Source organism: Salmo salar, chromosome ssa10 (assembly GCF_905237065.1).
Source record: "Salmo salar chromosome ssa10, Ssal_v3.1, whole genome shotgun sequence".
NCBI lineage: Eukaryota > Metazoa > Chordata > Actinopteri > Salmoniformes > Salmonidae > Salmo > Salmo salar.
Window position 1 is genome coordinate 66600373 of NC_059451.1, and position 23394 is coordinate 66623766.

A 23394-nucleotide genomic window follows, 5' to 3' on the forward strand; every position below is an offset into this window, starting at 1 on the left:
AATTAGTTTTATTGAGTTTCTATTTCCCAAATTAACTCAAAGAATATCAGAATATCGATTTTACAACAGTCGCTAAATTAATCAACCTCTAGTCTCATGTCTGAGCGTCGCATAATCCGGGAATCTGCACGAACCCGGGCTACACCAATGAGTTTACCACACCAATCTTAGTTGATTATTTATTTACTAGCAAGCTAAAATGATGATAAAAATACACATACACAAAACACAGTCTAGGCTATTGATTAGGACTTAGTATAACGGGCCAACACACTATGGCGCGTGTTACCCAAAATGGGGATTTCAAAGAGAGAGGAACAAAGAAAGTACATGAGAGAAATATACATTTGGGTGCATTTGTCAGCTATGCTTATTTAAACCTAGCCTTGCCCCGAACTGCCGCTCTTATGGGTCAGAATATAATGATGTAATTACGTGTTGGAGATCTCAGATGGGCGTCCCGCGTGGCTCGTTTAGGCTTCTCAAGGGCGCACTGCTCCGACGCAACTCCCTGATTGTCCTTACGATGTCAGTGTCCTTGGCTTGGTGGTCTGATTTCTTCCCTTTTCTCTGTGGTGTCGTCTGAGGACATACAGCTCTGTAGCTCAGAGCTCACAGCGTATGAATGAAATATCGTAGATACCACGATTCGATGAAGAGTGGAGGCTAGGTGGTTCGGCTTGAATTCACCCGCTTAGACACAGCTACTCATCCGTAGCTTGGGTAGAAAAATATTTCTTTGTCTTCAAACTTTGTGTTGCGTTTTGGGGTTCGTTGACCATTTAGACCTTCGCTGCAGCTTGGGGTCTCTTTTAGTCTACGGTTCATTCTTCAGTCACATGTTTTATACCCTCGGGTCAGAAGTGGGCGTAACCGCCTTTAGGGCACTTCTCTGGGCATACCAAGTTAAGGGACAAGGCCTAGATTTTACTCAAATCCAATTTTAGACACTAATTTCACATTTATACAATGTATAAACATCAGGCATATACTGAGAAAACTCTTAAAGGTACAATGTTTTCACAATAACGTCATCTGTTAACCTTTAATAATAAAACAAAAATTACATACATTTTCATATTCCATCTCTCGTCATGACCACCATTGTGGCTGACGGAAACCATTGTTCCAAAGTCCCTTTATTGCATGTTTAATGCTCTGAGGCCAGTTCTCCATAGTGAGGACACAGGAATTTCTCTGTGTCCTAGGATTTATCATGGGCGTGAGGGGTCATAAAACCCCCACATCCTCATACCACTAGATCTCTCCTCCTCTGTTGGGGGTTGCGAGAGACCCTGTAGGATTGTGGTCTCCTGTAACCTGACCTGATCAGGACAGTCATGACACAGTGCATTACCAGGTTGAAATGGATGAGGCTGGGAATAGTCAGAGTGCAGTCAATAGGATGGTTCGGACATCGAGATGGTCAGTCCACTGAAGAACAGGAAGTCAAGGCCAAGAACTACAGCAAATGCAAGGCTTGAATCTGCAAGAATAGCCACAGGAAGGTTAATAGTCTCATCATGCAGTTTTATTGTTATACCAATCCAGCCCAAGGGGGTGGTAGGTTCTCCATTGGCCAAGTACAATGGTCCCTCCTCCCATGTTTGTAGCTCCTCATGAGGTAATGTCATGTTCTGCCACAGGGCCTCTTGCATCAGTGTGTAGGTTGCTACTGTGTCAACTATGGCCTTCCCTCTCCAGTTCCTAACAGTCAGAGGAACCAATAGTTGTTGCGGAATAGGTATAAGACCGCTAGTTGTGCTGTCTAAAGGCTTCATAGTGGGCATTAAGGCTGACCCAATTGTATGCAAGCCACTATGCCTGTCCAGACTGTCGGTCTTCTGTCCTTTCTGACCTTTTCCTGAGTCCTGACGCTGGCCATAGGGGGGGGCAAGAACCTGGAGGATATTGGACTTTACACCTCCAACACATCACTGGACTTTTTGTCTTGGATCTTGGGCACAAATAGCTGAGACGGTTTAGCCCCAGGAGAGTTATGGGTATACTGGGATGAGGGAACAGGGTTTTTAGTTTGGAGGTGGTGCTTCCAGTCCTTCTCAAACTGAGTCCCAAGACGTACCAGATCATCCACATTCTGCACACGTTCTCGAAATTGACTAGCAAGGCGGGGAACCATGTTCTTAAGAATGAGTTTGACCATCTCCTGCTCAGTAATGTCAGCCTTCCATCTCCTACAAAGAACTTGATGGGAGAAGGCCAGTTGTATTGCTTCTTTAAATCACCTCAACAGTTTTCATCTGTGCTAACATAAATGCAAAAGAGTTTTCTAATGATCAATTAGCCTTTTAAAATGATAAACTTGGATTAGCTAACACATCGTGCCATTGGAACACATGAGTGATGGTTGCTGATAATGGGCCTCTGTACGCCTATGTAGATATTCCATAAAAATCTGCCGTTTCCAGCTACAATAGTCATTTACAACATTAACAATGTCGACACTGTATTTCTGATCAATTTGATGTTATTTTAATGGACCAAAAAATATGCTTTACTTTCAAAAACAAGGACATTTCTAAGTGAATACAAACTTTTGAACAGTAGTGTAGTTGACAGCTTTTGAACAGTAGTGTAGTTGACAGCTTTTGAACATATTTGGAAGCTATACATGGTTTATGTTCCTGTTATAAACAATGGAGTAATACAACCTTATATTTTGGGTTATGATAGGGTAAGAAAGTTACGCTATGCTCGAAACATTTATAAGGTATAGTATTTAAAAGGGTCAATCTGTGATTGCTTCATACATTTTTTTACTTTTCAATTATTTACACACACCCATTGATTCTTGAAGTCAAGAGCTTAGTCCTATTGTTATTCCCAATCAGAACCCAAAATATTTACTTGATCAACTCAATTGTTTATAAACAATGTACTTTTTAAGAAAGAAAAAGTTAGCGTCTGAACATGGTCCACATTTTTATTTTGTTTACAGAATGCTTATGAATTTGAGAGTGGTAACATTTCCTCACCCCGAATTCTTCAGATTTTTACCAAAACAGTGGTGGGTGTGGCTTTGTTGTTTGAACTGCAGATTGCCCCTTTAAGAACCAATTTGTATACATTAAGATTAGGATCATTGCACAGATTACCTAATGGCAGATATGCATTTTACATGAAAAAAATAAGCTTACGTTAACAAGTACATTAATTGGGTAAACGTACTCTAAGAGTATGCATTAGGCTGTTTGAGAGGTTTTAATCCTAATCAACCCATCCAATGTGAGTACATCTGTTGTTGAAGAACTATATATCAATAAAGCTACAGTACTCTAGTAGTGTCACGACTTCCGCCGAAGTCAGCTCCTCTCCTTGTTCAGGCGGCGTTCAGCGGTCGACGTCACCGGCTTTCTAGCCATCGCTGCTCCATTTTTCATGTATCCATTTGTTTTGTCTTGTTCCCTGCACACCTGGTTTTCATTCCCCAATCAATCTACATGTATTTATTCCTCTGTTCCCCATCATGTCTTTGTGAAAGATTGTTTGTGTTACGTGTTTATTGTTGACGCGCCAGACTGGTTTGTTTTTTCCATGGTAATTTTCACGAAGATGTTTATTGTTAAACATAATTCTTGTGACTGTTTTGCGCGTTTTGCACTTTTGCCTCAATAAAGCGTGCGACTGTTCACAAATCTCTCCTCTCCTGCACCTGACTTCGCTACCAGTATGCAAACACCTGACAAGTAGTAGTCAAGTTGCTTATGCTGAAATGCCTTGTTAGTGCTAAGGTCAAATTAGCTTAGAATTTCCTGTCTTTTTTGGCTTCAGACAAATGCTAATATTTCACTTAAAACATAGTTTTGTGTTAATTTTGTGTTAATTTTCCATGTTTTTTTCGTGGAAGGTCTGATAATAGCACATAACCTGCCACCAAAAGTATTACTGTGCACTATAACAATTTAAAATGGAATGAAACAACATGGTTGTCAATGGCAGCCTAAAGTGGTTGGTTTTCAAATGGTACAGCTCTTAGTCGTTAGTAGGGCTCTTTCTTTATTTTCTTAGTAGTACATGATTAGGTTGAGTTTTTCTTAATGTTTTTTTATTTTATTAATTTAGTCTGTAAACTGTGATAGACTACACACTCCAGTACAGTAGGTGGTGGCATGCACCTCTAACGTTTCTTTACGGACCACCATAATATCTTAGAAGAAGTTCAGGAGCAGTTTTTCATAATATGCGAGTGATAACATTGTAGTACGGATGACGCCTGACCTGGAATGGGAAGCTAACTAAAGTTGGCTAGCTTTTATAAAAGCCTGACTAGATCTAGCTTGCTTCATACTATACCACTCTGGTTGCACACATTGAGTCACACACTGTGACACACACACCAACCCCCATTCCCTTGTATCTCTCTCCATTAGTCTAATGTCTGGGATGCCAGTGAGATGTTCAACTACGAGACGTAAGGAGTCAACTCCACCTATGGCTTCCTCTTCATGTACACGTGAGTATTCTCCACTCAGCTCTTCAATGTCTCCTCAATGTCTTATGCAGTATTTTCCTCGACATGTACACCATTACCAACCAGAATACCTGTATATATACTGGTTACTTAGTGATAATACCATGTCAATTTTCTCTCTTTCCCATCTACAGAGCATTCGGAAAGTATTCAGACCCCTTCACTTTTCCCTCATCAATCTACACACAGTAGCCCATAATGACCATGCAATAACAGTTTTTTAGAAATGTTTGCTAATTTGTAATAAAAAAAAACAGAAATATCACATTTACATAAGTATTAAGACCCTTTGCTCAGTACTTTGTTGAAGCTCCTTCGGCAGTGATTACAGCCTTGAGTCTTCTTGGGTATGAGGATACTAGCTTGGCACACCTGTATTTGGGGAGTTTCTCCCATTCTTCTCTGCAGATCCTCTCAAGCTCTGTCAGGTTGGCTGGGGAGTGTCGCTGCAAAGCAATTTCCAGGTCTCTCCAGAGATGTTCGATAGCGTTCAATTCCAGGCTCTGGCTGGGCCACTTAAGGACATTCAGAGACTTGTCCCGAAGCCACTCCTGTGTTGTTTTGGCTGTGTGCTTAGGGTCGTTGTTCTGTTGGAAGGTGAACCTTCGCCCCAGTCTGAGGTCCTGAGCTCTCTGAACCAGGTTGTCATTAAGGATCTCTCTGTACTTTGCTCTGTTCTTCTTTCCCTCGATCCTGACTAGTCTCCCAGTCCCTGATGCTGCCATCACCATGATTCACTGTAGGGATGGTTCCAGGTTTCCTCCAGACGTGACTCTTGGCTTTCAGGCCAGAGTTCAATCTTGGTTTCACCAGACCAGAGAATCTTGTTTCTTGTGGTCTGAGTCCTTTGGATGCCATTTGGTAAAATCCAAGCGGGATGTCATGTGCCTTTTATTGAGGAGTGTCTTCTTTCTGGCCAATCTACCATAAGGCCTGAATGGTGGAGTGCTGCAGAGATGGTTGTCCTTTTGGAAGGTTCTCCCATCTCCACAGAGGAGCTCTGTCAGAGTGACCATTGGGTTCTTGGTCACCTTCCTGACCAAGGCCCTTCTCCTCGATTGCTCAGTTTAGCCAGCAGCCAGCTCTAGGAAGTCTTGGGGATTCCAAACTTCTTCTATTTAAGAATGACAGAGGCCACTGTGTTCTTGGGGACCTTCAATAAAGCAGAAATGTTTTGGTACCCTTCCCCAGATCTGTGCCTCGACACAATCCTGTTTCAGAGTTCAACGGACAATTCCTTCGACCTCATGGCTTGGTTTTTCCTCTGACATGCAATGTCAACTGTGGGACCTTATATGGACAGGTGTGAGCCTTTCCAAATCATGTCAAATAAATTGAATTTACCACAGGCGGACTCCAATCAAGTTGTAAAAACATCTCAAGAATTATCATTGGAAACAAGATGCACCTGTGCTCAATTTTCATTCTCATTGCAAAGTGTCTGAATATGTATATACATAAGTCATGTCCTTTATTTGTTATACATTTTCAAACATTTCTAAAAAACAGTTTTTGCTTTGTCATTATGGGGTAATGTGTGTAGATTGAAGAGGAAAATGTTTTTTTTTTAATACATTTTAGAATAAGGCTGTAACGTAACAAAATGTGGAAAAAGTCAAGGGGTCTGAGTACTTTCCGAGTTTACTGTATAAAAATTATCATAAAATAACCAACCAACATTAACTCTTGAACCATTCAAGCTAGACAGACCAAACTAACTTTTTCATGTTCAGGCTATTCTAACTTCAAATTCATAAACTTTTTGTTTTGTTCCCCAAAACTAAAAATGTCACTCAAACAGAAGAGGGGACTAAAAAAGAGACCCTGATCAACAACCAAAACTAAACAAGTGAGGTTTTAGGAGGGGTTCTGAAAGACACTTTGGGGATTTCCAAAGAAAGTTCACTATGAACAAAACCCACACCAAACTTAAAAACAGAAAGCAAACTAAGAATGTGGAGCAAAACAAAATCAGGGAAATCAGATAAAGGATTGTTTGTCTAGAAAGAAAAATATGGAGAGATAAAAAAAAAGGTGCTAACCCTATGCGTCTATCTAGACAACTGGAGCACTGGTATAGTGTGGAGATGTGTTGGGTCATTGCCCTGTTGAAAAACAAATGATAGTCCCACTAAGCACAAACCAGATGGGATAGCATATCACTCTTAAGTGTGCCTTGAATTCTAAATAAATCACAGACAGTGTCACCAGCAAAGCACCCCCACACCATCACACCTCTTCCTTCATGCTTCACAGTGAGAACCACACATGCAGAGATCCTCCGAAACCAAAAATCTCAAATTTGGACTCATCAGACCAAAGGACAGGTTTCCACCGGTCTAATGTTCATTGCTTGTGTTTCTTGGCCCAAGCTAGTCTCTTCTTATTATTGGTGTCCTTTAGTAGTGGTTTCTTTGCAGCAATTCGACCATGAAGGCCTAATTCACATAGTCTCCTCTGAACAGTTTATGTTGAGATGTGTCTGTTACTAGAACTCTGTGAAGCATTTTTTTTGGTCTGGAATCTGAGGTGCAGTTAACTCTAATGAATTTATCCTCTACAGCAGAGGTAACTCTGTGTCTTCCTTTCCTGTGGCAGTCCTCTAGAGAGCCACTTTCATCTTAGCGCATGATGGTTTTTGCGACTGCACTTGAAGAAACTTAAACTTCTTGAAATTTTCCAGATTCCAGATTCAATGTCTTAAAAAGTAATGACTGTCATTTCTCTTCGCTTATTTTAGCGTTTCTTGCCATAATATGGACTTGGTCTTTGACCAAATAGGACTATCATCTGTACACCACCCCTAGATTGTCACAACACAACTGATTAGCTGAAATGCGTTAAAAGGAAATAAATTCCACAAATTAACAGGCACATCTGTTAATTGAAATGCATTCCAGGTGACTACCTCATGGAGCTAGAGACACCAAACCAAATTTCACATGTTTAGGCTAAGGTTAAAATGTGTATCAACTATAATTATATAAATGTGCACACATTTGCATAAAATAAATCACTAACACTAATTATTAAACTGTTCAAGCTAGAGATATTAAAACAATTTCCTCATGTTTAGGCTATCATAACTTTAATTCTTAAAAACGTTTACCAACTATAATTCCATAAATTAATTATAATAATACACATTTGCATAAAATAACCAACCCACAGTAACTCTTGACCCATTCAAGATAGAGACACCAAACCAACTTTTTCATGTTCATGCTATCCTACGTTCAAATTCTGAAAACCTTTAATTTACTATAACCATATTAAATTGCACACATATGCATAAAATAACCCTCCAACAGTAACTCTGGAACCATTCAAGCAAGAGACTCCAAACCAACTTTCTCATGTTCAGGCTATCCTAAAAAATAATTATTAACTGTGCACAAATCTGCATAAAGTAAATCACCAACAGTAACTCTTAAACCCTTTAAGCTAAAGTTACTAAACCAGCTTCCTAATTTTCAGTCTATCCTAACTTCAAATTCGTAAACACTTTTATCAACTATAACTATAAAAAATAGCCTAAATTAGCATAAAATGACTCACAACCAGTAACTCTTGAACTATTCAAGCTAGAGACACCAAACCAAACTACCACATGTTCAGGTTATCTTAACTTCCAATTCTTAAAAACATTGATCATATCTAAGTATTACAATTGCATAAAATAACTCACCAACAGTAAGTCTTGAACCGTTCAAGCTAGAGACACCAAATCAACTTTCTCATGTTCAGTCTAGCAACTTCAAATTCTTAAAAATGTTGATCAAATATAATTATATACAACTGCATAAATTAGCATAACATAACTCACCAACATTAACTCTTGAAATGTTCAAGCTCAGATAAAACCAACTTTCACATTTTCAGACTATCCTAACTTCAATCAATGTCAACTATATACATTTGCATAAAATAACTCACCAACAGTAACTCTTGAACCATTCAAGCTAGAGACACCAAACCAACTTTTTCATGTTCATTATATCCCATGTTCAAATTCTGCAAACCTTTGATCAACTATAACCATATACAGTGGCTTGCGAAAGTATTCACCCCCCTTGGCATTTTTCTTATTTTGTTGCCTTACAACCTGGAATTAAAAGGGATTTTTTGGGGGGTTTGTATCATTTGATTTACACAACCTGCCTACCACTTTGAAGATGCAAAATATTTCTTATTGTGAATTTTTTTGGGGAAATAACACAAAAATACAGAAAACTTGAGCGTGCATGACTATTCACCCCCCCCCCCAAAGTCAATACTTTGTTAGAGCCATGTTCTCGGGGTGTTGGGTTTGCGCCAGATATAACGTTTTCTTTGATGGCCAAAAACCTACATTTTTGTTTCATCTGACCAGACTTTCATATGTTTGAGGAGTCTCCCACATGCCTTTTGACGAACACCAAACATGTTTGCTTATTTTTTTCTTTAAGCAATGGCTTTTTTTCTGGCCTCTCTTCCGTAAAGCCCAGCTCTGTGGAGTGTACGGCTTAAAGTGGTCCTATGGACAGATACTTCAATCTCCGCTGTGAGGCTTTGCAACTCCTTAAGTGTTATCTTTGGTCTCTTTGTTGCCTCTCTGATTAATGCCCTCCTTGCCTGGTCTGTGAGTTTTGGTGGGCGGCCCTCTCTTGGCAGGTTTGTTGTGGTACCATATTCTTTCAATTTTTTTATGATGGATTTAATGGTGCTCTGTGGGATGTTCAAAGTTTCGGATATTTTTTTATAACCCAACCCTGATCTGTACTTCTCCACAACTTTGTCCCTGAACTGTTTGGAGAGCTCCTTGGTCTTCAAGGTGTCACTTGCTTGGTGGTGCCCCTTGCTTTGTGGTGTTGCAGACTCGGGGCCTTTCAGAACAGGTGTACTGAGATCATGTGACAGATCATGTGACACTTAGATTGCACACAGGTGGAATTGATTTAACTAATTATGTGACTTCTGAAGGTAATTGGTTGCACCAGATCTTATTTAGGGGCTTCATAGAAAAGGGGGTGAATACATATGCACGCACCACTTTTCTGTTGTTTACTCTTTAGAATTTTTTGAAATAAGTATTTTTTTCATTTCACTTCACCAATTTGGACTATTTTGTGTAAGTCCACTACATGAAATCCAAATAAAAATCTATTTAAATCACAGGTTGTAATGCAACAAAATAGGAAAAACGCCAAGGGGGATTAATAGTTTTGCAAGGCACTGTAAAATTGCATACATTTGCATAAAATAACCCTCCAATAGTAACTCTTGAACCGTTTAAGCTAGAAAATCCAAACCAACTTTCTCATTTTCAGGCAATTCTAACATAGCCTAAAAGCAGTCCCCTCTGGTCTAAACAAGAGTGGTAGTATCATAGCATCTGTGTCTGTTAGACCCGACATTAAATAAAGATAACATTACAGATGGTTTGGTATTGTAGTAATAAATCAAATCAAAGTTTTTGTCATGTGCGCCGAATACAACAGGTATGCTTACTTACAGGCTCTAACCAACAGTGCAAATAAGGTATTAGGTGAACAATAGGTAAGTAAAGAAATAAAAACAACAGTAAAAAGACAGTGAAAAATATCAGTAGCGAGGCTATAAAAGTAGCGAGACTACATACAGCCACCGGTTAGTCAGGCTGATTGAGGTAGTATGTACATGTAGATATGGTTAAAGTGACTATGCATATATGATAAACAGAGAGTAGCAGTAGCGTAAAAGAGGGGTTGGGGGGGCACACAATGCAAATAGTCCGGGTAGCAATTTGATTACCTGTTCAGGAGTCTTATGACTTGGGGGTAAAAACGTGCCATGCAGTAGTAGAGAGAACAGTCTATGACTGGGGTGGCTGGGGTCTTTGACAATTTTTAGGGCCTTCCTCTGACACCACCTGGTGTAGAGGTCCTGGATGGCAGGCAGCTTAGCCCCAGTGATGTACTGGGCCGTTCGCACTACCCTCTGTAGTGCCTTGCGGTTGGAGGCCGAGCAATTGCCGTACCAGGCAGTGATGCAACCAGTCAGGATGCTCTCAATGTTGCAGCTGTAGAACCTTTTGAGGATCTGAGGACCCATGCCAAATCTTTTTAGTTTCCTGAGAGGGAATAGGCTTTGTCGTGCCCTCTTCACAACTGTCTTGGTGTGTTTGGACCACTCTAGTTTGTTTGTGATGTGGACACCAAGGAACTTGAAGCTCTCAACCTACGAACAGTCTATGACTGGGGTGGCTGGGGTCTTTGACAATTTTTAGGGCCTTTCTCTGACACCACCTGGTGTAGAGGTCCTGGATGGCAGGCAGCTTAGCCCCAGTGATGTACTGGGCCGTTCGCACTACCCTCTGTAGTGCCTTGCGGTTGGAGGCCGAGCAATTGCCGTACCAGGCAGTGATGCAACCAGTCAGGATGCTCTCAATGAAGCAGCTGTATAACCTTTTGAGGATCTGAGGACCCATGCCAAATCTTTTTAGTTTCCTGAGAGGGAATTGGCTTTGTCGTGCCCTCTTCACAGCTGTCTTGGTGTGTTTGGACCACTCTAGTTTGTTGGTGATGTGGACACCAAGGAACTTGAAGCTCTCAACCTACTCCACTACAGCCCCATCGATGAGAATGGGGGCGTGCTCAGTCCTCCTTTTTCTGTAGTCCACAATCATCTCCTTAGTCTTGGTTACATTGAGGGATAGGTTGTTATTCTGGCACTACCCGGCCAGGTCTCTGACCTCCTCCCTATAGGCCTTCTCGTCGTTGTCGGTGATCAGGCCTACCACTGTTGTGTCGTCTACAAACTTAATGATGGTGTTGGAGTCATGCATGGCCATGCAGTCGTGGGTGAACAGGGAGTACAGGAGGGGACTGAGCACGCATCCCTGGGGGGCTCCAGTGTTGAGGATCAGCGTGGCAGATGTGTTGCTTCCTACCCTTACCACCTGGGGGCAGCCCGTCAGGAAGTCCAGGATTCAGTTGCAGAGGGAGGTGTTTAATCCCAGGATCCTTAGCTTAGTGATGAGCTTTGAGGGTACTATGGTGTTGAACGCTGAGATGTAGTCAATGAATAGCATTCATAATACTCTAGGCTGTCCAGGTGTTACATCCACTTCTGTACAAAATGATTTCCTGTGTGTGCGTGTGTGTGTGTGTGTGTGTGTGTGTGTGTGTGTGTGTGTGTGTGTGTGTGTGTGTGTGTGTGTGTGTGTGTGTGTGTGTGTGTGTGTGTGTGTGTGTGTGTGTGTGTGTGTGTGTTTGTCGGGGGTAAAAAAACATTCTGTAGCTAACCAATCATCTGTCATTTCCCAAATGGAAACAAAGGGCCCCTGTATGGAGAGCTAGAGCTTATACTGGAGAAAGAATGTGTGTGTGTATGGCTGGGGTTTGTACTGATACCTTGTCTGGGAAACTCCTCAAGTCCAAATTATTCCCATACACTCTTTGTGGAGGTGTGTGTGTGTGTGTATATATGTATGTATGTGACAAATCACTGCATCTGAGGTCCATCCAACACATCCACAGGGGTGCAGTGGTGCACTGTGGGGGATGGAATGAGTACAAGAGGTTCTGGGAAGGGGGCATGGAGTCTTCAAAAACACAACGGAACCAAAGTAAATGGCCAGTGGTAATAGGACCAAAGGAGGTCTGAGACAAGGGGGTTCCAAATATTGAGGGCTGTGTTTGTTTGTTTGTGTCTGTCTGTCGGCCTGTCTGTCTGTCTGTGTACGTGTGCGTGTGAGAGTTCGAGTTGAGGGGACTTGGGACCTCAAGGAAAATGGGAAAAGAGTCTTCTAGCTACCCTTTCTCTGTCTCATTCTCTCCTTATCTAGCTCTTTTTCTCCATGACTCTGACACGGAGTGAACGCTAATAATCACTATTCACCCCAACAAACCTCCAAATGAACCAAGACATGGGTCATGTTCATTCGGCACCAAATTGAAGAAAACTTACAGAAACACTGAGGAACTTGGTGGATTTGTCCAACCAATAAGAAAAGTACGTTTTCATTCTCCTCTGCAAAATGTTGCTAAGCATTTAAAACATTGTGTGCCCTAATGAACAAGACCCAGGTCTATTTGTGCTTGATGATACAGGTTTTTTTTTATTTGTGGTTACTTGTGTGTATATTTATATTAAGGGCACTTTAACATCAGTCCAACACACTCAATCGCCTCCACAGAGCAATGTTAAGAAATGGCGGAACGAAACAAAAAAAACATACATTTATATATTACAGTGATGGATTTTTCCCCATATTATTAACAAGGGAGATGTACCTGTCCATAGTTGTTTATTAGGAAAGGGAATTGTACTTATAATCTCATGTTAAATAACAAACAACAATTCTGTCTGTCATTGTTTCTTGTCGCTTCAATTTCCGCCTAACCTTGCTGCATCCCCTTCCCTTTTCAAAAGGACCACAATGGAAATGAGCTTTTAAGCTATATTGTGTTATCCTTGAGGATTTAAAAAAAAATGTATGTGGAGGCATCACCGGCTGAAGTGCCCTTATGTATTTTTTTAAATGGTGTGATAAATTCAATCAATTTCTCCTCGCACACCTTCAGGATTAAGATGAAGCTGTGTTTTTGTTCTGAGATTTTTCAGCCCATTCTCCTTTATTATATACAAGATGAATTGGTCATTCATGTAAGAAAAATATATCCAGACCATATTATAATATGTACCATATTATCTGCATGGTACAGCTACTGCAAATCATGTATTCCAAATCTACTCAAACATAATTCACAAAAGCTGAACAATTATGATTCCCATTGCTGTGAAGATACAGTTTTGCCATCATTCTGTTGTGGAATTAATACATTTTATGACGTTTTATGATAACATTTGACCCCTATGTGTCTTACAATATTTGTCAATAAAAATGAAAGAAAACAAGTTGTGCAATTTTGGGGAACCAAACTAGACATAACGACACAATGCTGGATTGTGACTGGGGTTTACATGTTTCGTTTATGTAGCTTGAGTTAAAATGCATTCCATTCCAAAATACTTATCTTTCCCTTCCGTCAGTGTACACGCCGAGATTGGCTTGTCATAATATATGTTTCAAAGCCAGTCTTCTTTCTAACACACTCTGATGTAAAGTTCTCCTGATTCTCAAAACTGTCGATAAAAGTTTGCTGCCGGGGAGAGATAAGGTTACGTTCACACACACGCACGCACACGTTTGTGCACAAACTAACAAACACACACCTCCCCCAGCAGAGAATACTGTTCAATCAAGGATATGAGAAAAAGCACAACACATAGATAAACCATAAACCCACACTGACTTCTCTCACCAACATCCTTCTCCCCATACACAGCTCAGCTTAGCTTCAGCCCTGTAATGCGTGCCATAAGGGGAGAAGGATGTACAGCTAGGGAGAGGGGTTAAATCTAAAAACAAATCAGCTTTGGGGCTGGTTTTGAAATCAAATGTTTTATTTATTTTCTATTTTACTAGTCAAGTAAGTTAAGAACAAATTCTTATTTACAATGACGGCCTACCTCGGCCAAACCCTAACCCAGACGACACTGGGCCAATTGTGCGCTGCCCTATGGGACTCCCAATCCCAGTTGGTTGTGATACAGCCTGGAATTGAACCAGGGTCTGTAGTTACGCCTCTAGCACAGAGATGCAGTTGGCCTTAGACCGCTGCACCAGTCGGGAGCCCAAATCAATCAAGAGAGGAGTCAGGGGTAACTGCAACTCAACATAGCTGCCGGAACATGTGTCAACATAAATGGGCGTATTAACACAAGTGGGTGTATCGAAAGCGAACAGCTAATTGGGCAGATTTGTTACCACTTAAGACAGTTTTTTGTTACACCCGCGAGGTTAGCGGGTTCAATCGCAGTGCTAGTCACTTGTTTTTTTCTCCATTTTTAAACCTATCACAAACTTTAAACCTTACCTTATTAACCCTTATGCTACCAACATATTTTGCATACATGGATTAAGAAGAAACTATTGGAAAAAGCAACAATCATAGCAAAATATCAAGTTCTTTATTATCAAAACGTTATTAGACATGTACAGTGCCTTCAGGAAAGTATTCAGACCCCTTGACTTTTTCCACATTTTGTGACATTACAGCCTTAATCTAAAATGGACTAAATATTTAAAAAATCCTCAGCAATCTACACACAATAACCCATAATGACAAAGACTTTTTAGACATTTTAAAAAATGCACTTCAAATAGAAACCAGACATACCTTATTTACATAAGTATTCAGACCCTATGCCATGAGACTAGAAATTGAGCTCAGATGCACCCGTTTCCATTGATCATGCTTGAGATGTTTCTAAATCTTGATTGGAGTCCACCTGTGGTTAATTCAATTGTTTGGACATGATTTGGAAAGGCACACACCTGTCTATATAAGGTCCCACAGTTGACAGTGCATGTCATAGCAAAAAACAAGCCATGAGGTCAAAGGAATTGTCCGTAGAGCTTCAAGACAGGATTGTGTCGACACACAGATCTGGGGAAGGGTACCAAACAAATTCTGCAGAATTGAAGGTCCCCAAGAACACAGTGGCCTCCATCATTCTTAAATGGAAGAAGTTTGGAACCACCAAGACTCTTCCTAGATCTGGCCGCCCGGGCCAAACTGAGCAATCGGGGAAAAGGGCCTTTGTGAGGAATTTGACCAAGAACCCGATGGTCACTCTGACGGGGCTCTAGAGTTCCTCTGTGGAGATGGGAGAACCTTCCAAAAGGACAACCATCTCTCCAGCACTCCACCAATCAGGCCTTTATGGTAGTGGCCAGACGGAAGCCACTCCTCAGTAAAAGGCACATGACAGCCCGCTTGGAGTTTGCCAAAAGGCACCTAAAGACTCTCAGGCCATGAGAAACAAGATTCTCTGGTCTGATGAAAACAATATTAAACTCTTTGGCCTGAATGTTAAGTGTCACGTCTGGAGGAAACCTGGTACCATCCCAACAGTGAAGCATGGTGGTAGCAGCATCATGCTATGGGATGTTTTTCAGCGGCAGGGACTGGGAGACTAGTCAGGATCGAGGTAAAGATGAGCGGAGCAAAGTACAGAGAGATCCTTGATGAAAACCTGCTCCAGAGCGCTCAGGACCTCAGACTGGGGCGAAGGTCCACCTTCCAACAGGACAACGACCCTATGCACAAAGCCAAGACAACGCAGGAGTGGCTTGAGACAAGTCTCTGAATGTCCTTGAGTGGCCCAGCAAGATCCTGGACTTTAACCCGATCAAACATCTCTGGAGAGACCTGAAAATAGCTGTGCAGCAACGCACCCCATCCAACCTGACAGAGCTTGAGAGGATCTGCAGAGATGAATGGGGAAAAACTCCCCAAATACAGGTGTGCCCAGCTTGTAGCGTCATACCCAAGAAGACTCGAGGCTGTAATCGCTGCCAAAGGTGCTTCAACAAAGTACTGAGTAAAGGGTCTAAATACTTACGTAAATGTGATATTTCAATAATAATTCTAAAAACCTGTTTTTGCTCTGTCATTATGGGGTATTGTGTGTAGATTGATGAGTGGAAAAAAATTATTTAATACATATTTGAATAAGGCTGTAACCTAACAAAATGTGGAAAAAGTCAAGGGGTCTGAATTCGTACAGAAGGCAGTGTGTATATAATACTATCTGAAATAAAAAAATTGCCAAAACAGACGTTATCCAAATTACAGTTTATTATAATTTCTGTAAAACTAAAATGTATTTTTCCCCTTAATAATGTGCAGGTTTTCCAATGTAAAATCCACATACTGTACCAGTCAAAAGCTTGGACACACCTACTCATTCCAGGGTTTTTCTTTATTTTGACTATTTTCCACATTGTAGAATAATAGTGAATACATCAAAACTATGAAATAACACAAATAGAATCATGTAGTAAGCAAAGTAGTGTTAAACAAATCAAAATATATTTTATATATGAGATTCTTCAAAATAGCCACCCTTTGCCTTGATGACACAAACTGACAGACGGATGGACGTTGGTCCGTCCATCTGTCAGTTTGTCTATGGGTGGGTGTGCGTGTGTGTGTGCGCGCACGCATGCATGCTTGTGTGCATGTTTGTGTGTCAGACCACAACACTGCCCACTTACAGAACTAGCCCTATTGTCTGCTGTCTTACCACAATCCACGCTACACTCTGAACACTGCATTATCTTGTCAATCTAGAGCATAAAACAAATGGTGAATGGATTGCAATTGTACAATATCCAAAATATAGAAGAGTGGAGATGGTAAGAGAATAATGGTGTCTCGATGATGCCAAGCAGAGTTGATGGGAGCTGGTGTGATGGGATAGGGAAACATGGTCAAACACATTAAAATGGTGTGTGTGTGCTGTATGTGTGTGTGTGTGTCTGTGCGTGGGTGTGGTTGTGTGTGTACCTCTGTTCCTGTGTGTTTGGGTACCTCTGTCCGTGCTGTGTCATGTCGATGGCCCTCCTGGCGGGTACGGGGGAGCCTCCGTCTGTGACACTCAGCACCTCCATAGACTTCCTCTCCGGTCTCTTTTTGCCATGGCGGTTCAGCATGGGGGAGTCCACACGCTTCCTGGGGGGGTCTGAGGAGAGGGAGTGAGGCAGAGAGAGGGGAGAAAGGATATATATATATATAGAGAGAGAGAGAGAGAGAGAGAGAGAGAGAGAGAGAGAGAGAGAGAGAGAGAGAGAGAGAGAGAGAGAGAGAGAGAGAGAGAGAGAGAGAGAGAGAGAGAGAGAGAGAGAGAGAGAGAATCACACACTAGCTACAGTGCAGTTTGACAGTCAAGCACATGCGTTAGCGCACACTCAAACCTCTCCCTGGTTCTCCAGTCATTCCATGTATTTGATACATTCCAGAGCTAGCACACCTGATTTAACTTAACTAATTAGCAAGCCCTTGACTAGTTGAATCAGGTGGGGAGGGCTTCTTCACATAGTGCTTGATTTAATAAATTTCCGTGAGTTGACACAGAAGATTCACCGTCAACATCGATTTTACAATTGCTACTGTCTTGTGACTTGGCATGCTCATTTTATTTTACCAATCTCATTGCGTGGGGGCAGGTTCTGGTCCTCGTGGCTGGGGTACCTCTCCTTACGGTCCAACAGCAGGAAGTAGATCATCTTCTCCTGGTTATCTCTGCAGAGCAGAAGAAAGATGACAAAAGGGGATTGATCTGAGCAAAAAGTGGGGGATCAGGTTGGTTGATACTACATAAACCAAAACTAATAGTTTATAGCAGCCAATAATCTCAATGGAGCAATTGTTACTCCTTTATTTAACTAGGCAAGTCTAGACAAATTCTTATTTTCAATGACGGCTTAGTGGGTTAAGCTGCCAGTGGGTTAACTGCCTTGTTCAGGGGCAGAACAACAGATTTGTACCTTGTCAGCTCAGGGATTCAATCTTGCAACCTTTCGGTTGCAAGTCCAACGCTCTAACCACTAGGCTACGCATCCGCCCCAAATAAAAAACAAAAATTAAGATTGGTTTCTTTTATACATAGAAATAAATCCTGCATCACTTTGGAAAGTAGAATGACGATTGTTCAAGCAACGTTTCTCCCAGAACTTGATTATGGTGATATACTGTAATCTACATGAATGCGGCAGCCTTTGCTTTAAAACCTTCGATTCAGTCTATCACTCAGCACTGCATTTTATCACTGGGGACATTTTTCGTATACATCACTGCATTTTATATAGTTCTGTTGGCTGGGAGTCTCTGACTACCAGAAGCATTGGCTACTTTTTGTATATAAAGTGGTTCTTCAGAGACTCCCCCAATACCTCATCTTGTGTATTAACTGGAGATCTAGCAATTTTCAGACCTGTTCTCTGGACTGGCTGGTTTTGGAGGTCCCGAGGGTCTCCACTGACCTGGGGAAAAATTATTTGAATTTTTATGTCCCCAGCTCATGGAATAACCTACGGGCCACTTTGAAATTAGACTCGCTTGTCTCCATTGGACAGTTTAGATCGAGTTTAATGACGGTGAGATGTGATAGTTGTGTATGTTTTATTTAATCATGTTGTGTTTATTGTATTAATATTATTTATTGTATGTTCATGTTTCACAGGGCTCCCTTGCAAATGACACCCTGTATAAATCAAAGTAAAGAAAATAAAATAATATACAGTACCAGTCAAGAGTTTGGACACACCTACTCATTCAAGGGTTTTTCTTGATTTTTACTATTTTCTACATTGTAGAATAATAGTGAAGACATCAAAACTATGAAATAACACATATGGAATCATGTACTAAACAAAAAAGTGTTGAACAAATCAAAATACATTTTATATTATATATTTTTTTACCTATCCTTTGACCTCATGGCTTGGTTTTTGCACTGACAGGCAATGTCAACTGTGGGACCTTATATAGACAGGTGTGTGCCTTTCCAAATCATGTCCAATCAATTGAATTTACCACAGGTGGACTCCAATCAAGTTGTAGAAACATCTCAAGGTTGATCAATGGAAACAGGATTCACCTGAGCTCAATTTCAAGTCTCATAGCAAAGGGTCTGAATACTTATTTAAATAAAGTATTTCTGTTTTTATTTTTATACATTTGCAAAAATGTCTAAAACCCTGTTTTCGCTTTGTCGTTATGGGGTATTGTGTGTAGATTGATGAGGGAATTTAATACATTTTTAGAATAAGGCTGTGATGTAAAAAATTTGGAAAAAGTCAAGGGGTCTGAATACTTTCCGAATGCACTGTATATATATATATATATATATATATATATATATATATATATATATATATATATATATATTTTTTTAAATTTATTTATATTTTTAATTTAGCCACTCCAAGCTCATTACGTACAAAGTCTTCAATGCACATTGAGTTACTTCATCTGTCAATTTCACGCATGTCTTTTTCGAACACAATTAGCACATTGAAACAGCTCCAGCAATGACCATATAACAGTTAAATAAAAATAATCTGAAAATGTATTGATTTAGGGGTCTTTGAGCGATTCTGTGTACGCCCTGATCTGTTTCACCTGTCCTTGTGATTGTCTCCACCCCCTCCTGGTGTAGCTTATTTTCCCTGGTGTATTTATCCCTGTGTTTCCTGTCTCTCTGTACCAGTTTGTCTTGTATGTTCAAGTCAACCAGCGTGTTTTTCCCGTGCTCCTGCTTTTCTATTTTATTTTATTAGTCCTCCCGGTTTTGACCTTTGCCTGTTTTTCTGGACTTCATTCCTGCCTGCCTGACCCTTCTGCCTGTCATGACCTCAAACCTGCCTGCTATTCTGTACCTCTGGAACTCTGAACTGGTTTTGACCTTTTGCCTGTCCACGATCATTCTCTTGCCTACCCCTTTTGGATTGTTAACAAACATCTTGGACTCTAACCATCTGCCTCCTGTGTCTGCATCTGGGTCTCACCTTGTGCACATATATTCTGGACCTGTTCTGACTGACATTTTCATGTACAGAATGCTCTGTGAACGGTGCAACATCAAATGCTGTACACTCCGTGAAAGAGCTGTGTCCTGTTTCAGATGCCACTCTACGCTCGTAGCTGAGATGGAGTATGTGAAATCTGACTCCTCATTTGCATAGGAAGCAACAAGTCACATTTTCTGGCCTATCTAGACGAAGGATGGATTTCCTCTGGCTGTGAAACTCGGAGCCCCAGTCACAATATGGCATATAAAATGGAAGGGACTGGGGAATAAAGCGATAGATGAAGACCTGCAACTTCAGCTAAAAAAGAAAAGAAGAATAAATGGAATTAACGCTTCCGACTTTCTTTTACTTTCAGACCCAGAGGAGGAGAGATAGAGCAGAGAGATGATAAGAATAGTAGAGAGGAGAGAAGGGAAATAAAGAAAGGAAAGAGTAAGGAAAGAGAGGAGAGGATGGGAGTAAGGGTGAGAAACTAATGAGAGAGGGCAAATAAGAAAATAGGAGAGAAAGGAAAACGAAGAGGAGAGAAAACTGAAGAGCACTTAAAATTTGAAAAAAGTCACTTTAGGGATGCTGCATGGGCCCTTCACAGCGAATCATAACTGAACCTTCAGAGAACCATACTGAAACCTTCACAGACCCTTACGAAGGTCATAGGTAACACAATCTCAACACACAACCCCTGTCCTTAAGGCATCGCCGCTTTGCTTTATTTGTGACGCTCTAAAATGCTCCAACAGTGAAACAAGCACACAAACACACACGCACACTACACTCTCTCTATCACAAATGCTTAAAGGTATGCGCATGAGCACAAACACACACATTCACACTATCTCTCTCTCTCCCGCGTGCACTCACACACACACAAACCCTGCAGTGCAGAAACAATGTGACCCAGGAGCTTGTTACGCGGAGGTGTGCAGCAGGTGGTATAAGCACTGCTGCCAAAGTCGTGTGATAACAGCAAAGTGATGTATGTCTGCTGACATTCAAAGCAACAGGTTCAAAGGATTTCATAAGAACCCAAGGCCTCTGGAGCTTAGAGACAATCCCCCTCTCACCATTCCCTTTCTCCCTCTCCTCCATTCACCTTCCACAATGTTCACACCTCTATTCACCAACCTTCCCTCTTTCTCCTCTCCTCTGCCTTCTATGCTCACGTCCTTGCGTCCTTATAATCCTCTCCTCTCTTCTCCTGTCCTTTCACGCTCTTATGTCCCTTCTCATTTTGTATCATCCACCACCCTATCATCATCTCATCTAATATTGTCTCCTTCCTCCATCCATCTTTCTCTAAGCTTCTTTCCCCGCAGTTCTCCCACCATATCCTAATTTGTCCTCCCTCCCTCACTTCTCCCACCCTTCCATCCATCTTTCCTCACTCTCTCCCGCCCCCCTTTGTTCCACCCTCCTTGCCCCCCTTCCTCCCTCCTCACCCCTCCATCACTACTCACTCGTCTGAGAGCAGGTCCTTCATCAGTTTGTTCTTGTCTCTGAAGCAGCCCAGAGAATGCATACTGTCCAGTACATCCGGATCTATGTCGTCTGTAGAGGGCAGGCTCCGTATAGCCACCTTCCTGGGAACAGGCTGCTCTGGCTCGGGTTCATTCTTACCCCCTCTGAGGAAACAGCATTGTGTTAGTACAGTGGTGAGTGTTGCCACTTGGTACGCGGGAGTCCAGAGTTCAATTCCCTGCTCCTTTATGGTGCACTGCCTTTGACCAGAGCTGGTCCAAGTAGAGTACTATATGGGAATACGGTGCCATTTGGCATGCAAAGCAAACAAATTTACATCAATAAGTGATTTACCCGAATACAAAGGTCATGTGCAAAATTAAGATTAGGAAAATATTGGTCGCAAAATTTCTGTAACTTTCCCAAAATTCCCAGGTTTTCCGGAAATCCCAGTTGGACTATTCCAAGAATCAGATGAGAATCCGGAATCCTTTAACCTTTTCACACGTGAGTTTCAAATATCTCTAATGGTCCCCAAGCGTGAATCATTTTAAAATGTATTTTTTGATAATATAATTTACAAAAAAAGTGTTAATTTTTTTTTTTTTACACCAGATACAAACATACATATACGAAAATGTATTTACAGACGCACACAAACAATGACTACATCTCATCTGCCCAGATCCACATGCTCACACCCCCATCCCTATTGCCTGCATTATTGTTTGCCACATGGCCTTAAATTGTACCAATTTGTTTTTCTCAGTCTCCCAGGTCACCCATGCTATTTCAATATTTCAATAATAAATCATTTGTTTTTTAAATGATTTCCAAGTTTTTAGTATACGTTTTCTCAAGATGTGTTAAGAATCGTCCAGTCCATTGAGTATCTCATTACACCCCCATATGTTATGTCTTGAAATATGCAGACAGACGGATTAAAAGTAAGTTTACATTGTAATACTTCTGACAGCCAACTTTCTAGCTCTGCCCCTAACTTTTGGACTTCATAGCATTCCCAGAAGGCATGGATTATTGAGTCATTGTTAGTTTTACATTTACATCATTTAGCAGACGCTCTTATCCAGAGCGACTTACAGTAGTGAATGCATACATTTCATACATTATTATTATTTTTTTTTTCTGTGCTGGCCCCCCGTGGGAATTGAACCCACAACCCTGGCGTTGCAAACACCATGCGTTGCAAACACCATGCTCTACCAACTGAGCTACAGGGAAGGCTGTAGCTCAGTTTTACACTTAAGACATGACCAGAGAATCTTGTTTCTCATGGTTCTGAGTCCTTTAGGTGCCTTTTGGCAGACTCCTCTTTAAATGTTAAAGAATTATAATTTGTTTATGTACATTGACTCTTGCAAGAAAACCACATCTGCTGACAACATCTGCTGACTTTAAGTGTTCGAGAACCATATGCTTTTTTCCCCCCCATCATGGAGCCCATGCACATTCCATGTGATAAGCTGGATTTTGTTGTTCTTTACTTGTATAGAATCAAAATTAACGTTATCTGTTCCATCTATCATTGAAGAACTAAGATTTTTTTTTTGCAGATATGGCATATGAGAGTGGTGGGCATTCCTTAGAATGGCATCATCATAGTTACTGTAAACATGACATGTGTGTGGGCATGTGGGCTGAGCAGACATATCAAAACACAAATAAATGCACAGAAAAACAAAATAAAGCAAAGTACGTCTTTGGACTATGCCTTTTTATGGATTTTTAGCGGCAACTCCTCTCCTAATGTAACAAAAATAAAGATGTGGATACATACATTGTACATATATTTGACTTAGGTGGTGTGGTTGGTTTGGTTTACCTTATAAATTAAAGTATAGTGGCTGGTGGGGGTGTACTTGGGGTGAAATGGGATGAATGGAGGCCCCACGCACACCCCAGAAAATTGTCTGATGCCCTCCCAGTCACTCCATCCCAATTCTAGATAAATCCATTTAAATTTCTCTACCATAAGCAATGTCTCCAATGTCGTTTTAAAGAATTTTGCAATATGTTA

The 23394-nt window shown here is 41.0% G+C and overlaps 1 protein-coding gene across 1 annotated transcript in view; it reads right to left on the reverse strand.

Annotated features, from left to right (window-relative positions):
• brsk2a (BR serine/threonine kinase 2a) overlaps positions 1-23394 on the reverse strand; it is a 567398-nt gene that overhangs the window by 52522 nt on the left and 491482 nt on the right. Inside the window, 4 exon segments of the mRNA XM_045688027.1 lie at positions 12422-12436; positions 16897-17047; positions 17510-17607; positions 21356-21520. Of these exon segments, the coding sequence (XP_045543983.1) occupies positions 12422-12436; positions 16897-17047; positions 17510-17607; positions 21356-21520 (429 nt within the window).